Raw genomic sequence first — 17164 nt, forward strand, 5'->3', positions numbered from 1 at the left:
CTGCACAAAGACACCCGAGAAGAAGAAACCAGAGCAGTCAGATGGTCAGTGTGGATCAGTAGGAGATCAGCCTGATCTGCAGGTTAGTGTCAACTAGGCTCGCCACCAGTCCTTGGAAATACAGAATTGTTACGTAATGGGGAATTAAAAGTTGCGTTCCATATTGAACAAATAAGGAACGCAGCTGATTCCGTATTTCACAATTGTCCCATGCACGTCTGTCAACGAACTAACAATAATGAACAAAATAAAGGACAGGATATATTAAAGACAGCAACATATGTTGGTGCGCTCTCTGTCTGCGCTCTCTGCCTGCCCTGCAGACGGCCCTGCAGATGGCCCTGCAGACGGGGCAATGCAGACGGCCCTGCAGACGGGGCCCTGCAGACAAATAAAAAATCTCAGAAAATTGGAATATTTTATGAAATCAATAAAGAATTAAAGGAGACCTATTATGGCATTTCATGTATATTTTAAACAGGCCTTGAATGTCTTAAAAACAATCTAAAGCCTGTTTTTTCTACATAAAACAGAAATTCAGCCTGTGGGCCATGTCTCTAGTTTTACCGCTTCTAACCTCCTTCTCTATGAGGGATTCGGAGGGGACGGGGCTATGATAATGAGGCTCTGTGCTGATTGGCTGGTGGATTCTGAGGGGGCGGGGCTATGATAATGATGCTCTGCGCTGATTGGCTGCCTGAATGACGTGTAGCAGGGGAGGGAACAAAGCCTCGCTCCGGGGAGAAGAGCAGCCGGCTCCGTACACAAAGCGTGTCCCATGCGATAAGCTTCGGCGACAAAATAAATTCCATTGCTTTATTTTTTTGTATTAGACTGTCCTAACTGGCCGCGAGTTTAACAGTTTCAGTGTGGACAGAGAGCGTCCGATGTCACGCAGCTCGACGCAATAGTCGGAGTTGAAGGAAGGTATGCACTTTTTTTTTTAATGTTTATTGGTTTTATTTAGTTTTCTAAGCAAAAGATTCTTTGTTCTAGCTGTTATAGCACTTTATTATTTATATAATAGACTAGCAAGTTCTATAAGTGTGTTCAATGTAATTGTTTTCCCTCTTGAAAGTGTTTATACATGTTACATTTACGGAATATTCTAGTGTTGTATTGTCATTTAATTTAGGTTTAACTGTTTAACTGCCCAATGCAGGCAGACTTTGTTTAATTTACTATGACAATGCTCAGGTTCAGACTGTCTGTACAGTCACGAAAGTTCAATGCTATTGAAGCACTTTAAACTTTAAATCAAAGCATTTTGTTTTTTCATATAAAATATATACATTTCTATGCATTTCAGACGTTTTGGGGATGTCCCTTTTTTGGGCGCTCGCGCGGCTGAAATCGGGACGTCCCTTATTTCTATTTCTGAAAGGTGGCAACCCTAGTGTCAACAGAACTTTCACATCAGATTAATCTGAACACAAAACTAAAACATGTCTGACCTCAGAGTCTCCAGTCTGCAGTCTGGACTCTCCAGGAAACCACACAGATGTTCCACTCCTGAATCCTGCAGCTGGTTCCAGCTCAGGTCCAGATGTTTCAGGTGTTTCAGGTGGGAGGGGTTGGACTTCAGAGCTGAGACCAGAGAAGAACAGCTGATCTCTGACAACCAGCAGTTCTCCAACCTGAATGAAGAAGAAACAGCTGATGACTTCTGTAACCGTGTTGAAATAAATGTTTCAGAAAACATATTTGTGTAAATAAGTTCATAGTTAAACAGCTCTGAAGTTGAAATGTTAAGAAGTCCTTGACCAGCAATAATGTTTTGGTATTGTTCACTAAGTGATGTTATCAAGGTTAATGTCACTGAAAATGCTGAAATGCTGAAACAAAAAGTGTGTAAAATGGAAAGGAAGTGGTTCTCTTGTAAGTCTGTAGACTCTTATTGTGCATGGAAAAAGTCTAGTCTATAAAAAAGCCCTTCACACAGCTAGAACAGCTCATTACTCATGGTGGATAGAGGATAATAAAAATAACCCACGTGTTCTGTTCAGCGCTGTAGCCAGGCTGACAAAGAGACACAACTCTGTTGAGCCGAGTTTCCTGCAGCTCTCAGTAGTGACGACTTTATGAGCTTCTTTAGCAGGAAAATATCAGGATCAGAGTAGAAATCAGCCAGGACGACCTGGTAGCTGCTGTGGGCGTTTCTTCAGCTTTAGTAGTTAGTTAGTGTTTAGTAAACTTCTAGTTAGTGTTAGTAAACTACTAGTTAGTGTTCAGTAAAGCATTTAGTTAGTGTTCAGTAAACCTCTAGTTAGTGTTCAGTAAACCTCTAGTTAGTGTTAGTAAACCTCTAGGTAGTGTTTAGTAAACCTCTAGTTAGTGTTCAGTTAACCTCTAGTTAGTGTTTAGTAAACCTCTAGTTAGTTAGTGTTATGTAAACCTCTAGTTAGTTTTTAGTAAACCTCTAGTTAGTGTTCAGTAAACCTCTAGTTAGTTAGTGTTCAGTAAACCTTTAGTTAGTGTTAGTAAACCTCTAGTTAGTTAGTGTTCAGTAAACATCTAGTTAGTTAGTGTTCAGTAAACCTCTAGTTAGTGTTCAGTAAACCTCTAGTTAGTGTTTAGTAAACCTCTAGTTAGTTAGTGTTCAGTAAACCTCTAGTTAGTGTTAGTAAACCTCTAGTTAGTGTTTAGTAAACCTCTAGTTAGTGTTTAGTAAACCTCTAGTTAGTGTTTAGTAAACCTCTAGTTAGTTAGTGTTCAGTAAACCTCTAGTTAGTGTTCAGTAAACCTCTAGTTAGTTAGTGTTTAGTAAACCTCTAATTAGTTAGTGTTCAGTAAACCTCTAGTTATTGTTTAGTAGACCTCTAGTTAGTGTTCAGTAAACCTCTAGTTCTAGTTAGTGTTCAGTAAACCTCTAGTTAGTTAGTGTTAGTAAACCTCTAGTTAGTTAGTGTTCAGTAAACCTCTAGTTAGTTAGTGTTCAGTAAACCTCTAGTTAGTTAGTGTTCAGTTAACCTCTAGTTAGTTACTCACTCACTCATCTTCTCCCGCTTTATCCGTTCCCGGCTCGCGGGGGCAGCAGCCTCAGCAGGGATGCCCAGACTTCCCTCACCCCAGACACTTCCTCCAGCTCTTCCGGGGGGAGTCCGAGGTGTTCCCAGGCCAGCCGAGAGACATAGTCTCTCCAGCGTGTCCTGGGTCTTCCCCGGGGTCTCCTCCCAGTGGGACATGCCTGGAAAACCTCCCTAGGGAGGCGTCCAGGAGGCATCCGGTACAGATGCCCAAGCCACCTCAGCTGACTCCTCTCAATGTGAAGGAGCAGCGGCTCGACTACGAGCTCCTCCCGGGTGACCGAACTCCTCACCCTATCTCTAAGGGAGTGTCCAGCCACCCTGCGGAGGAAACTCATCTAGGCCGCTTGTATCCGCGATCTTGTCCTTTCGGTCACTACCCAAAGTTCATGACCATAGGTGAGGGTAGGGGCGTAGATTGACCGGTAAATCGAGAGCTTCGCCTTTCGACTCAGCTCCCTCTTCACCACGACGGTCCAGTACATCGACCGCATTACTGCGGACGCTGCACCAATCCGTCTGTTAATCTCACGCTCCATTGTTCCCTCACTCGTGAACAAGATCCCGAGATACTTGAACTCCTCCACCTGAGGCAGGACTTCTCCACCCACCCGGAGAAGGCATGCCACCCTTTTCCGATAGAGAACCATGGCCTCGGTCTTGGAGGTGCTGATTCTCATCCCTGCCGCGTCGCACTCGGCCGCAAACCGCCCCAGCGCATGCTGAAGGTCCTGGTCCGAAGAAGCCAACAGGACAACATCATCCACAAAAAGCAGAGATGAAATCCTGAGGTTCCCAAACCGGATCCCCTCCGGCCCCTGGCTGCGCCTAGAAATCCTGTCCATAAAAATTATGAACAGGACCGGTGACAAAGGGCAGCCCTGACGGAGTCCAACATGCACTGGGAACAAGTCTGACTTACTGCCGGCAATGCGAACCAGACTCCTGCTTCGATCATACAGAGACCGGACAGCCCTTAATAGAGGGCCCCGGACTCCATACTCACTCAGCACCCCCCACAGAATGGCACAAGGGACACGGTCAAATGCCTTCTCCAGATCCACAAAGCACATGTAGACTGGTTGGGCAAATTCCCATGAACCCTTGAGCACCCTGCGGAGGGTATAGAGCTGGTCCAGTGTTCCACGACCGGGACGAAAACCGCATTGTTCCTCCTGAATCCGAGGTTCGACTATCGGCCGTAATCTCCTCTCCAGTACCCTGGCGTAGACTTTCCCTGGGAGGCTGAGAAGTGTGATCCCCCTGTAGTTGGAACACACTCTCCGGTCCCCCTTTTTAAACAGAGGGACCACCACCCCGGTTTGCCACCCCAGCGGTACTGTCCCCTTCCTCCATGCAATGTCGCAGAGGCGTGTCAACCAAGACAGCCCTACGACATCCAGAGACTTGAGGTACTCAGGGCGAATCTCATCCACCCCCGGTGCCCTGCCACCGAGGAGCTTACGAACCACCTCGGTGACCTCGGCTTGGGTGATGGATGAGCACGCCTCCGAGCCCCAACCCCCTGCTTCCTCAGTGGAAGGCATGTCAGTCGGGTTAAGGAGATCTGCTTCCCCCTTCTGAGGCGCCGAACGGTCCTCCAGAATTTCCTCGAGGCCGACCGAAAGTCCTCCTCCATGGCCTCCCCGAACTCCTCCCAGACCCGAGTTTTTGCCTCCAAGACTGCCCGAGCCGTGGCCCGCTTGGCCTGCCGGTACCTATCTACTGCGTCAGGAGTCCCACCGGCCAACATAGCCCGGTAGGACTCCTTCTTCAGTCTGACGGCATCCTGTACTTCCGGTGTCCACCACCGGGTTCTAGGATTGCCGCCACGACAGGCACCGGAGACCTTGCGTCCACAGCTTCGAGCCGCCGCGTTGACAATGGAGGCAGAGAACATGGTCCACTCGGACTCGATGTCCCCCGCCTCCTCCAGGATCCAAGAGAAGCTCTCCCGGAGGTGGGAGTTGAAGATGTCCCTGACAGAGGGCTCGGCCAGACGTTCCCAACAGACCCTCACAATCCGTTTGGGTCTGCCCGGTCTGTCCAACCTCCTCCTCCGCCAGCGCATCCAACTCACCACCAGGTGGTGATCAGTTGACAGCTCAGCCCCTCTCTTCACCCGAGTGTCCAAGACATGCGGCCGAAGGTCAGATGAAACGACAACAAAGTCGATCATTGACCTCTGGCCTAGGGTGTCCTGGTGCCACGTGCACTGATGGACACCCTTATGCTTGAACATGGTGTTCGTGATGGACAAACTGTGACTTGCACAGAAGTCCAACAACAAAACACTGCTCGGGTTCAGATCGGGGAGGCCGTTCCTCCCAATCACGCCTCTCCAGGTATCACTGTCATTACCCACGTGAGCGCTGAAGTCCCCCAGTAGAACAATGGAGTCCCCAGTTGGAGCACTAGCACTATCAAGTACTCCTCCCAGGGACTCCAAGAAGGCCGGGTACTCCCCACTGCTGTTAGGCCCGTAGGCACAAACAACAGTGAGAGACCTTTCCCCGACCCGAAGGCGCAGGGAAGCTACCCTCTCGTTCACCGGGGTGAACTCCAACACATGGCGGCTGAGCTTGGGGGCTATAACCAAGCCCACACCAGCCCGCCGCCTCTCACCCTGGGCAACTCCAGAGTAGTGGAGGGTCCAGCCCCCTTCAAGGAGCTGGGTTCCAGAGCCCAAGCTATGTGTGGAGGTGAGCCCGACTATCTCTAGCCGGTATCTCTCAACCTCACGCACAAGCTCCGGCTCCTTCCCCCCCAGCGAGGTGACATTCCATGTCCCCACTGTGAGGGTTTTGGTCCAGGGATTGGGTCGTCGAGGCACCCCGCCACGACTGCTACCCAGCCCACATTGCACCGGCCTGCCATGGTCCTTCCTGCGGGTGGTGGGCCTACAGGAAGGCGGGCCCACGTTGCCGTTTCGGGCTGAGCCCGGCCGGGTCCCACGGGCAAAGACCCGGCCACCAGGCGCTCGCCTACGAGCCCCAACCCCAGGCCTGGCTCCAGGGCGGGGCCCCGGTGACGCCGATCCGGGCGACGTTACAGTCCTTGCTTTCATTCTTTTCATGGTAGGCTAGTTAGTTAGTGTTCAGTAAACCTCTAGTTGTTTTAAAACTGTGAACTGACCTCAGAGTCTCCAGTCTGCAGTCTGGACTCTCCTGGAAACCACACAGATGTTTCACTCCTGAATCCTGCAGGGTGTTCAGACTCAGGTCCAGATGTTCCAGATGGGAGGGGTTGGACTTCAGAGCTGAGACCAGAGAAGAACAGCTGATCTCTGACAGACTGCAGCTCTGTAATCTGAACAAAGTCACAAGAGAAGAAGAAAGCAGAGCAGTCAGATGGTCAGTGTGGATCAGCAGGAGATCAGCCTGATGTCAGCAGTTTAGTGTCAACACAACTTTCACATCAGATTCATCTGAACACACAACTAAAACATGTCTGACCTCAGAGTCTCCAGTCTGCAGTCTGGACTCTCCAGGAAACCACACAGATGTTCCACTCCTGAATCCTGCAGGGGGTTCAGACTCAGGTCCAGATATTCCAGATGGGAGGGGTTGGACTTCAGAGCTGAGACCAGAGAAGAACATCTGATCTCTGACAGACTGCAGCTCTGTAATCTGAACAAAAAGCAAGTTCTTCAAATATCAACTTTGTCATCAGGTTCATGTGGGTCATCACTGGTATCTGGACTTTATAAAACAGGTTTTAAATTCTATTATATCCATGATGTTTGTTCCTGGTTGTTCCTCTGACACGTTCACCTTTTAATGAACATCCTGGAGTTTTCTGCTAGAACAGAACAGAACAGAACAGAACAGAATAGAATAGAATAGAGAACTACAGGTTCCTGGGCCTTCAGATCAGTGAGAGCCTCAGCTGGGCAAAACACACTGCAGCTCTGGTGGAGAAAGCTCAACCCCCTCACAACGTACAATACAATACTTACAAAAGCAGAAGTAAAATGTGCAATAAATCTCTCATCTACCTGGTAAATGTCCTGTATTTAACGGTGAATGCAACTCAGGGTCCTCAGCACAAGGACATTGTATACCGGTGTATATATTTTTGTATTATATATACATTGCAGGAGAGACTGTGAGGTCATCAGGCGGCTCGGTACAGTTCTGAAACAGGTCCACAGATGTTCCTGGGAGAGGGGAGGGTTAGTGGGGGCAGAGTCCCTTGTTTACATTCCACCAGGGAGATTGTGACTGGAGCGATCGGCCAAACCGCTCTGTCAAGGCCAGATTATAGAATCAACAATTATATTGCAAAGAACAGACAGACTCATTAATGTTCCATCTGCCTTTAGTCTCTTGTTCATCAATGGCGACTCCAAACAGATGAATTTGTGATTAATTCCCGCCAAGCCGAGCTTCCAACTTCTCCAAGGTCTTCTCCATCTTGCCAATGAGCTCAAGGACCGCCGCCAGCCTGCGATTCTGTTCAAGAATCGCATCCAGCTTACGGCTTTGCTCTCCCAGTGTTAAAGTCTGAGTGTTGGCCGCCATGCTTATCCCCTCAGCCACGTCCGGCAGCTCGGAAAGGGCCAAAACAGCTGTCGACGACTTACGCGTTTGTCGATAGACCAGGAATCCCCCCCCCTCCAATTAGAAGTAATCCTGCTATCATAAATCCAATTATGAAGGCATCTTCAACGTCCTCGACAGACAGGATCGCCAAACACAACGGTTTCCAATGTTTCCAGGAATCCATTGTGTATCCAGCAAAAAATGTCCCATCGGGGCAAGAGGGCTCCCTTACCCCCTGACTTCTCATCGCAAAAATTTGGTCAATTGTGCTGAGGGACCAGTTAATCAATTCCATGATTGTAGAATTTCGGAGGAGTGAAAAGGAGAGGCTCTGAAGACGAGACAGGACAAAAAGCAGTAGCAGGGCAGATAGATAAGGGAGAGGAGCAGAAAAGCGTCCGCCTTCGCAGAGAGCCGGAAGAAGACTAAAAGTAATGATTTCAATTAAAAACACATTAAAGCATGAATAACTGATGTAATATTTATGTTTTTTGGTAAGTGACAGTGGTAGAAGCAGGATAATGCTCTTCCAGGTGAACATTATCATAAATATATGGACTTCGCGGAGGCAAACCGCCCGCGTCGTCCATATATTTCTGATAATGTCCACCTCGTCGGGCATTATCCCTTACATATTCTATTCTATTCTATTTTGGACAGAACATTTCGAGACAGTTACATCTTTGGAGGATGATAAGTGGATAAATGTGGAAACATCTCCAGTGGACTGACCTCAGAGTCTCCAGTCTACAGTTTGGACTCTCCAGTCCACCAGACAGAAGCTTCACTCCTGAATCCTGCAGGTTCTTGTTCTGACTCAGGTCCAGTTCTGTCAGATGGGAGGGGTTGGACTTCAGAGCGGACGCAACAACTTCAAATTCAGTCTTTGAGAGATAACAACCAACAAATCTGTGATGAGAGAAAATATGATGTCAGTTGTAATAAAGTCTGATTTAAAGCCAGACTGACCCACAGGAGTTACAGGACGGTGCAGGAGATCACAGAACCAGAGTTACCAGAAATAAAGTCAGGGAGCCGTTTAAACTTGTAAACTTCTTCAATAATCTCAATTAAAATGTTTGATCTGATGAGTTCTCTGTAAAACTGGCTGTAAGTTCACATCAACAAAACTCCCCGGTGGTTCTGATGTTTCATCTTTCTCCGTTACATAGATTCATGAGGGGGCGGCAGTAGCTCAGGTGGTAGAGCGGGTCGTCCAAAGATCGGAAGGTCGGCGGTTCGAATCCCGCTCCATCCCAGTTGCTGTCGTAGTGTCCTTGGGCAAGACACCTTACCCACCTTGCCCCGTGTGAATGTGTTTGAGTGTGTATGAATGTTGGTGGTGGTCGGAGGGGCCGTTTGGCGCGGAATGGCAGCCACGCTTCTGTCAGTCTGCCCCAGGGCAGCTGTGGCTACAAATGTAGCTTATCACCACTGGAGAGAATGTGTATGAATGAATAATAGTCTAAGTGTAGCACTTTGAGATTCATTGAATGGAAAGTGCGTTACAAGTTAAAATCATTATTATTATTCATCTCTGAGCAGCAAAAACATCAACTAGATCAAGTGTTTGAAACATGAACCTCTGGTTGAGGTTACTTGAGGTGACCCAGAATAAAACAAACACATCCATGTTCAAAAGTTTTCATTTTCAAGATCAAAACCAGATTTGAAGAAGTGAACTTGTGGTGTTATTGATCCATCTGGACTCACCGAGCCTTTCTGCAGTTCCTCACAGCTGGAATCAGTCTCCTTCGACCCCCTGGTGTTGTATTGTACTTGTCCAGGTCCAACTCATCCAGAACCTCCTCCAACATCTGCAGCATGTAGGGCAGACATGAACACTGGATCTCAGAGAGTTCCTGCTCTGATCTGTTCTCTAACTTCAGGAACTCTTGGATCTGCTGATGAACTGAGAGGTCGTTCATCTCCATCAGACACTGGAAGATGTTGATGCTTCTGTCAGGAGAGATATCATCAGTTTTCATCTTCTTCAGGTTGTTGATGACTCTCTGGATGGTTTCTGGATCGTTCTCCGTCTGGTTCAGCAGACCTCCTAACAGTCTCTGGTTGGACTCCACAGAAAGACCATGAAGGAAGCGGACAAACAGGTCCAGGTGGCCATTTTTACTCCACATGGATTTCTGCATGACTCTCTTCAGGAAGTCATCCAGAGATGAGTATCTGTTTTCTCCCAGGAAGTTCTCCAGCACATCTGTGTTCCTGGTGGACCAACAGTGCAGCACGTAGACTGCAGCCAGGAACTCCTGGATGCTCAGATGAACAAAGCAGTAGACGGGTTTCTGGAAGACCTCACAGTCTCTCCTGAAGATCTGGGTACAAACTCCTGAGTACACCGAGGCCTCTGGGACATCAAGACCACACTGCTCCAGGTCTTCTTGGTAGAACATGATGTTTCCTTTCTCCAGATGTTCGAACGCCAGCCTCCCCAGCTTCAGGAGAAGGTCCCTGTCATCCTCCGTCAGCTCCCATTGACTCGTCTCATGTCCCTCCTGGTACTTGTTCCTCTTCCTCTTAGTCTGGACCAGCAGGAAGTGGGAGAACATGTCAGTCAGGGTCTTGGGCAGCTCTTCTCTCTGCTCTGTGGTCAACATGTGGTCCAGAACTGTAGCAGTGATCCAGCAGAAGACCGGGAGTTTACACATGATGTGGAGGGTTCTGGATGTCTTCATGTGGGAGACGATGCTGCTGGACCGCTCTTCATCCCTGAACCTCCTCCTGAAGTATTCCTCCTTCTGGCCGTCGGTGAAGCCTCGTACTTCTGTCACCCTGTCCACGTGTTTGTGAGGGATCTGATTGGCTGCTGCAGGTCTGGAAGTGATCCAGATGAGAGCTGAGGGAAGCAGGTTCCCCTGGATGAGGTTGGTCAGCAGCACGTTGACCGATGAGCTCTGTGTGACGTCAGACACGACCGGACCGTTGTTGAAGTCCAGGGAATGTCTGCTTTCATCCAGGCCGTCAAAGATGAACAACGGTTTCCCGGCAGCCAGCTGCTCTGCTGTGAGCTTCTGTAACGATGGATGGAAAACCTGGATCAGCCTGAGAAGACTGAGCTGCCCATCTCCGATCAGGTGCAGCTCCCTGAACGAGAGCAGAATCACCACGGTGACGTCTTGGTTCTCCGAGCCCTCGGCCCAGTCCAGAGAGAACTTCTGAACCGAGAAGGTTTTCCCAGCGCCAGCGACGCCGTTCGTCAGAACCACTCTGATGGCTCCACATTGGTTGGGTAAGGCTTTAAAGATGTCCTGGCATCTGATTGGAGCGTCATGGAGGCTCTTCATCCTGGAAGCTGTCTCCAGCTGCCTCACCTCATGTTGGGTATCAACCTCTTCACTCAGTCCCTCTGTGATGAAGAGCTCCGTGTAGATCCTGTTGAGGGGGGTTCTACTTCCCGGTTCATCAATTCCTTGAGTCACATGTTCACATCTCCTCCTCAGACTGGTCTTATGTTCATCTAGGACCTCCTGCAGACCAGCATCTGCTGAAAGACAAGAAGAACTCTGAAACTACAGAACAAAAGTCTTTCCATTTGTCAGAAATGATTCCATCAGCAGACAGAAGTTCAGTCTTACCTGGTACAGTTCTGCTCTGACTGGCTGTCTGCAGTCCAGCTCTGGTTCTGGATCTTTTTCCACACTGGGGACAGGAGGACGATCCTGGTGGAGCAGACTGGTCCCAGTATGAGCTCATGCAGCGTCTGCAGAACCAGTGTCCACAGCTGCTAGAGACTGGATCCTTCAGGACGTCCTGACACAAAGGACAGTAGGACGGCTGCTCCTCCACACCAACTCCTCTCATCTTCCTCCCTCTGTGAACACATGTCTTCATCACTAAAGTCATTTCTGACTGTTGTAGAAAAACATCCAGATGAGTCAACAGTGTCCAGAAGCTCAGGTGGTCTGGAGATATAAAAGTGCGGCTGCTTTTCTGTTTGAATAATAATAATGCATTTTATTTCTAAGGCGCCTTTCTAGGCACTCAAGGTCGCCGTACACAACATGTTAAAATAAACAATAGAGCCAGCAGAATACATTTAAGAAAAACATCAAAAGCATTTAAAAACAGCAGAGGTAAGAACATTACAAGAGATGAATCATTAAATGAGATAGGCAGTCTTGAACAGATGAGTTTTGAGTTGTGATTTGAAGTGAGTGAATGAGTCAATGTTCCTGAGTTGGGGTGGTAGAGAGTTCCAGAGACGAGGAGCAGAGCGGCTGAATGCTCTGCTCCCCATGGTGGTGAGACGGGCGGAGGGGACAGACAGCTGTATGGAGGAAGAGGATCTTAGAGCTCGGGAGGGAGTGGGGACGTGGAGGAGATCAGACAGATATGGGGGGTGAGGTTGTGGATGGCCTTGAATGCAAACAGGAGGACCTTGAATTGGATGCGGAACTGAACCGGGAGCCAGTGGAGCTGTTGGAGGACAGGAGTGATGTGATGGATGGAGGGGGTCCGAGTTATGATGCGGGCAGCTGAATTCTGGACCAGTTGGAGTTTATGGAGGGATTTGTGAGGGAGGCTGAAGAGGAGAGAGTTGCAGTAGTCCAAACGGGAAGTGACGAGGCTGTGAACAAGGATGGCGGCAGTGTGGGGGGTAAGGGAGGGGCGGAGGCAATTGATGTTACGTATATGGAAGTAGGCAGACCGGGTAATGTTATTGATGTGAGATTGAAAAGATAGTGTGCTGTCCAGGATGACACCCAGGCTCTTACCTTGGGGGGAGGGTGAAACAGTGGAGTTGTCTATAGTGAGAGAAAAACTGTCGGTTTTGGATAAGGTGGATTTGGTGCCAATGAGGAGAACCTCTGTTTTATTGCTGTTTAATTTAAGGAAGTTTTGGGTGAACCAGGTTTTTATTTCAGAAATGCAGTCAGTAAGGGAGGTGTGCGGGAGAGAGGACGAGGGTTTGGTGGTGAGGTAGAGCTGGGTGTCATCAGCATAGCAATGGAAGTGGACGTTAAATTTACGGAAGATATTGCCGAGGGGAAGGAGGTAGATGATGAAGAGTAGGGGCCCCAGGAAAGAGCCCTGGGGCACACCAGAAGTGACGGAGGAGGGGATGGATTTCAGGGACTTGAGTTGAATGAACTGAGTGCGGCCAGAGAGGTATGACGTGAACCAGTCCAGTGGAGTGTGGGTGATGGCGATGGAAGATAAGCTGTTCAGGAGGGTGGTGTGACGGATGGTATCGAAGGCCGCACTCAGGTCAAGGAGGATGAAGATGGTGAGGAGTCCAGAATCAGCTGCCACGAAAAGGTCGTTGGTGATTTTGATGAGTGCTGTTTCGGTGCTGTGAAGTGGGCGGAAACCGGACTGGAACTGTTCATACAGGTTGTCATGGGACAGGTGAGAATGGAGTTGGGAAGCAACTGTTTTTTCAAGAATTTTGGAGATGAAAGGTAGATTGGATATCGGACGGAAGTTGTTGAAGTTGGAGGGGTCGGCAACAGGTTTTTTCAGGATTGGAGTAATGGCAGCAGTTTTGAAGGATGCAGGGACAGTTCCAGTGGTGAGAGAGGAGTGGATGGTGGCAGAGATAAGGGGGACCAGGGAAGGGGGAGCAGGCTTTAACAAGATGTGTGGGGAGGGGGTCCAGTTGGCAGGTGGATGGCTTGGATTTCTGGATGAGTTCTGTGATTTCTATACACACTCATACACACACACACACACACACTCACACATATATAGCCACTCAGTTACATACGTATACATACACATACACACACATACACAGCCACACAAACATATACATACACACACACACATAGCCACAAAGACATGTACACACACACGCACGCATACTCACACACACACACGCACACGCACACGCACACACATACACACTGGCTTGTTCACCTGCATGCTTGCTCACCTGCATGCTTGCTCTGTAGTTTTTGGGGTTGGTTAGTGGTAGCTTAGCTCAGACTGTGATTTGGGTTGATTGCTGCTCGTGTTTTGGTCGGCTCCGTGTTGGTTTTGTTGGTTTTGTGTTTTGTTTGTGGTTTTTGTTGCAGATTTCCAGTGCTTGACGTGTGCCTCCGTGTGTTCCTGCTTCCTGGATTGGCAGTGGATGTCACCCCCCCCCAAAAAAAATCAAAAAAAATCACTGGTTTTGTATGTATATATTTACGTATGTATGTGTACGCGTATGTAGGCGTATATATATATATATATGTATTAAATATAGCAATAATGCACATATATATATATGCCTTTGGTTTTTACCTGCATGGTATCAATCATGAATATGTGTGCAGACAAGGTAAAAAAAGAAGAAGAAAAAAAAAGAGAGTTCTGTGATTTCTGAGAGAGTGGGGAGATGGAAGGAGGAGAATGGGTGTGTGGACAGATGAAAGTTTGCTGAGGAGCTGAGGGGAGAGATTGATCCAAGGTGCTCGTGGATGGTCTGGATTTTTTCATTGAAAAATTACATAATGGAGTTGCAGAAAGAGGTTGTGTAGAAGTGGGAGGGGAGAGAGTCCTGGGGTTGGGTGATATTGTTGAGTAGGGAGAAGAGTGACTTGGAGTTTCCTTTATTGGCAGTGATTATATCGGAGTAGTAGTGAGTTTTGGTGCTGACAATGGCGTCCTTATAACATAGTAAGTGATTATTGTACATTTCCTTATGGATAGTGAGACCAGTTTTTCTATGGAGGCGTTCCAGTTGCCGACCTTTGGCTTTCAAGAGACGGAGATCGGGGGTGAATTTAATATTTTTTAAATTCCGGAATGAAATGAGGCATGGTTTTTTATAAATGGAGAGAGTGAGTTTCACTGTAAATGAAAGGAGAAAGTGGTCGGTTATGGGAAGTTCATCAGCTGTAAGGTCGGAGGGAGTGACACCAGAACAGCAGATTAAGTCGAGAATGTGTCCTTTGGATTGTGTGGGAAAAGTAGTGTGTTGCTGACATCCAAAACTCTTTGGTGAGAGGTAGATTAATATTGTCCATGTGGATATTGAAATCACCCAGTATTATTATGTTTGGTGAGAGGGATGATAAATGGGTGAGGAAGGCAGCAAAGTCATTTAAAAATTGATTATTGGGTTTGAGGGGGCGATAGACTGTGGCGATGATGGTTGGAGTGGGACCAGACAGCTCGCACACAGTAGACTCAAACGAGCTGTAAACAGGCACAGACACCAGCGAGAGTTTCCAGTTCTCACGGTGAATTACCGCGAGACCTCCTCCCCGGCCGGAGCCACGGGGTTGACAAATGTAAACAAAACCACGCGGAGTGGATTCATTCAGCTGGGAGAAGTCGTTGGGCTGTTGCCATGGCTTTGCTTGTCAGTGAACGGATGTTGAGTAGAGCGGAGTTAAGTGAAGTGTTGTCACAACTGGTGGTAGTGTTAGCCGACCGAGCTAGGTGGGCTAACACACTGTGGTCGACACTCTCGGCTGGTGGAGCATGGAGGGCGACGACAGCTGGACCAGATGGACTTTATTGCTGCAGAGCTGTTATGGTGGAAATGCCGGCGGGACCCCTTGGTGGATATATCTCCGGCGGGACACCTCGGTGGATATATCTCCGGCGGGACCCCTCGTGGATATATCTCCGGCGGGACCCTTGGTGGATATATCTCCGGCAGGACCCTCGGTGGATATATCTCCGGCGGGGCTGAAAGGCGATGTCCGGGTGAAGGTGCAGGTCCAGGCAGGTGAAACCGCAGCCGGAGCAGGTCAGTGGCTGGGTATTGCAGCAGACCCGTCACTGGCAGGTGAACAGGCAGTAGAAAGAGCCAGGTACAGACAAGCAGGATGTAGGTCCTACCGGCCCACATTGTGGATGCAGACTTGGAGACGTCAACAGCCGGAAAAAAGACGGAAAAAAAGACGCCAGGTGAGGGGCGAGCAGCGGCACCAGGTTGCGCCAGCGTTCACTCACAGCGTTCACTCACAATTCACGTTCACGTTCACGTTCAGTTCAGCCTCCAGATGGGAATAAAACTGATGCTTCTGGAAGACCACATTCATTTATTTATGTGTATATGTTTTACATTCATAAGTTTATGTGGAAGAAAGAAAAACCTTACAACAAACGAGGAAAACCAGTTTGCCCGGGCGAGATATTAGGATCCAGGATCGGTTTCCCTTTTCTTCTTCCACTTATTCTTCCAAACGTTTTTTCATCCGTTAATGTGGCCCGGACCGTAACGTGCTCCCAGGCATGGCAGACATCAACACGTGCGTCTCCATCGTGCCTTCCATGGCTGTTACTTTTCTCCGTCAATAGTGTTACCGTGGAAATGCTAGACGGCAGAAAGCGGAGAAAATGGCAAAGATTCCCTCCTAATTTGCTCGGCCGTACTTTATCGCAGATGCATCATTCAAATATTAAAAGACCCTTTAGATATTATTTTTGAGTTTGTACATTCCTCCCCTTTAATCAATAAAGAAGAAACTGCAGATTTTCCTGTCTTGTTTTTTCAAGGATAAAGGATGGATTTTCCATCTTCTGGCCACTTGGACCGGGATCTGACAAAAGCACCTGGGGCTTTGTTAAAGGAGCTTGAGGCTCCTTTTAAGAAATGAGACTCTCTAGCGCCACCCTTCACCACGACGGCCGTTGGGGGTACTGCAGCCAACAGTGAAGCCGGCACGGGAGAACGGGGAGAACGCACATGCAGCGTCATGTGACGTCACATCCGCAGGACAGCGCGGGAAATTCGGGACCGAATTGCAGCACATTTTACAGCACCCAGCCTGTTCAAGGCAAAGGAGAGATACACTAGAGGGCTCATTCTTTTGGGTTTGGAACGCTTCATCTGACATTATTACTAGAAAACTTAAAATGTATACGGATTTTTTTCATAAATCTTGCCACAATCCGGCCTCAAGCTCCTTTAAGGTCCAACTGCTCTGATTGAGTCTGAGTATTTGAGATTCCTACTTTATCTTCTTCCCACCGATTCTGACTAGAGTAATAATGGAGCAATGTTTTAATCCGTTTACCAAAAGCAACAGAGAGTTTTCTTATTGCAAATCGTAGATATTCCCATTTTTGTATTTGGGAAAGGTTGGTACTATTATTAATGTCTAACATCAATTCTTTGATTTTTATTCTTTAAGAGGCATGATTGAACTTCCAATGATCTTTCTTTTTCCTGGACAGTCTGATTTACTCTTACTCTCTTATTACCCAGTATAGAAACAGTGGAAGTGACTTTAAACTGCATCATGGAACCAGAAACTAACCAGTCAATTGTACTTTTAGCATTCCCATCAGGTTTTAACGTGTAAACTGTCTTGTGTGAGGATTGCTGGCTCTCCACACGTCCAACAACCATCCTCATTCTTAAAATGATCAATAATAGGGTTGGGTAGCACTGTGAATACTTAGAGGTTCATCTATCTAACCATTCACCTGGACCCACATTAGATATATAAAATAAAAGGTTTATTCATATAGAAGTAGAACAATGGGAGGTATGATCAATTTTAGTTTATAATAATAATAATAATAATAATAATAATAATAATAATAATAATCAAAACATCTTTAACTGATAGTTTTTAATGTCATCAACGAGTCACCATGGTTTGTCCAGTAGAGGGAGTGAGTTTCTTGCTG

General features: G+C 47.8%; 1 protein-coding gene across 9 annotated transcripts in view; it reads right to left on the reverse strand.

Moving 5' to 3' along the window:
• LOC133441406 (NACHT, LRR and PYD domains-containing protein 12-like) overlaps positions 1-17164 on the reverse strand; it is a 58193-nt gene that overhangs the window by 19538 nt on the left and 21491 nt on the right. For 5 of the 9 annotated variants that reach the window (XR_009782477.1, XM_061718670.1, XM_061718667.1 and 2 more), the window contains exons 4-9: positions 11164-11399; positions 9284-11072; positions 8303-8479; positions 6482-6655; positions 6162-6335; positions 1455-1637 (exon numbers count right to left, since the gene is read on the reverse strand). Coding sequence is in view for 8 of the 9 variants with exons in the window: in XM_061718670.1 (XP_061574654.1) it covers positions 1455-1637; positions 6162-6335; positions 6482-6655; positions 8303-8479; positions 9284-11072; positions 11164-11399 (2733 nt within the window). In the remaining variant the exon portion in view is untranslated. The remainder of the gene's footprint in view (positions 1-1454; positions 1638-6161; positions 6336-6481; positions 6656-8302; positions 8480-9283; positions 11073-11163; positions 11400-17164) is intronic. The other 4 variants (XM_061718663.1, XM_061718665.1, XM_061718669.1 and 1 more) reach the window with 4 other exon arrangements.

The sequence above is a fragment of the Cololabis saira genome, chromosome 4 (genome assembly GCF_033807715.1).
Source record: "Cololabis saira isolate AMF1-May2022 chromosome 4, fColSai1.1, whole genome shotgun sequence".
Classification (NCBI taxonomy): domain Eukaryota; kingdom Metazoa; phylum Chordata; class Actinopteri; order Beloniformes; family Belonidae; genus Cololabis; species Cololabis saira.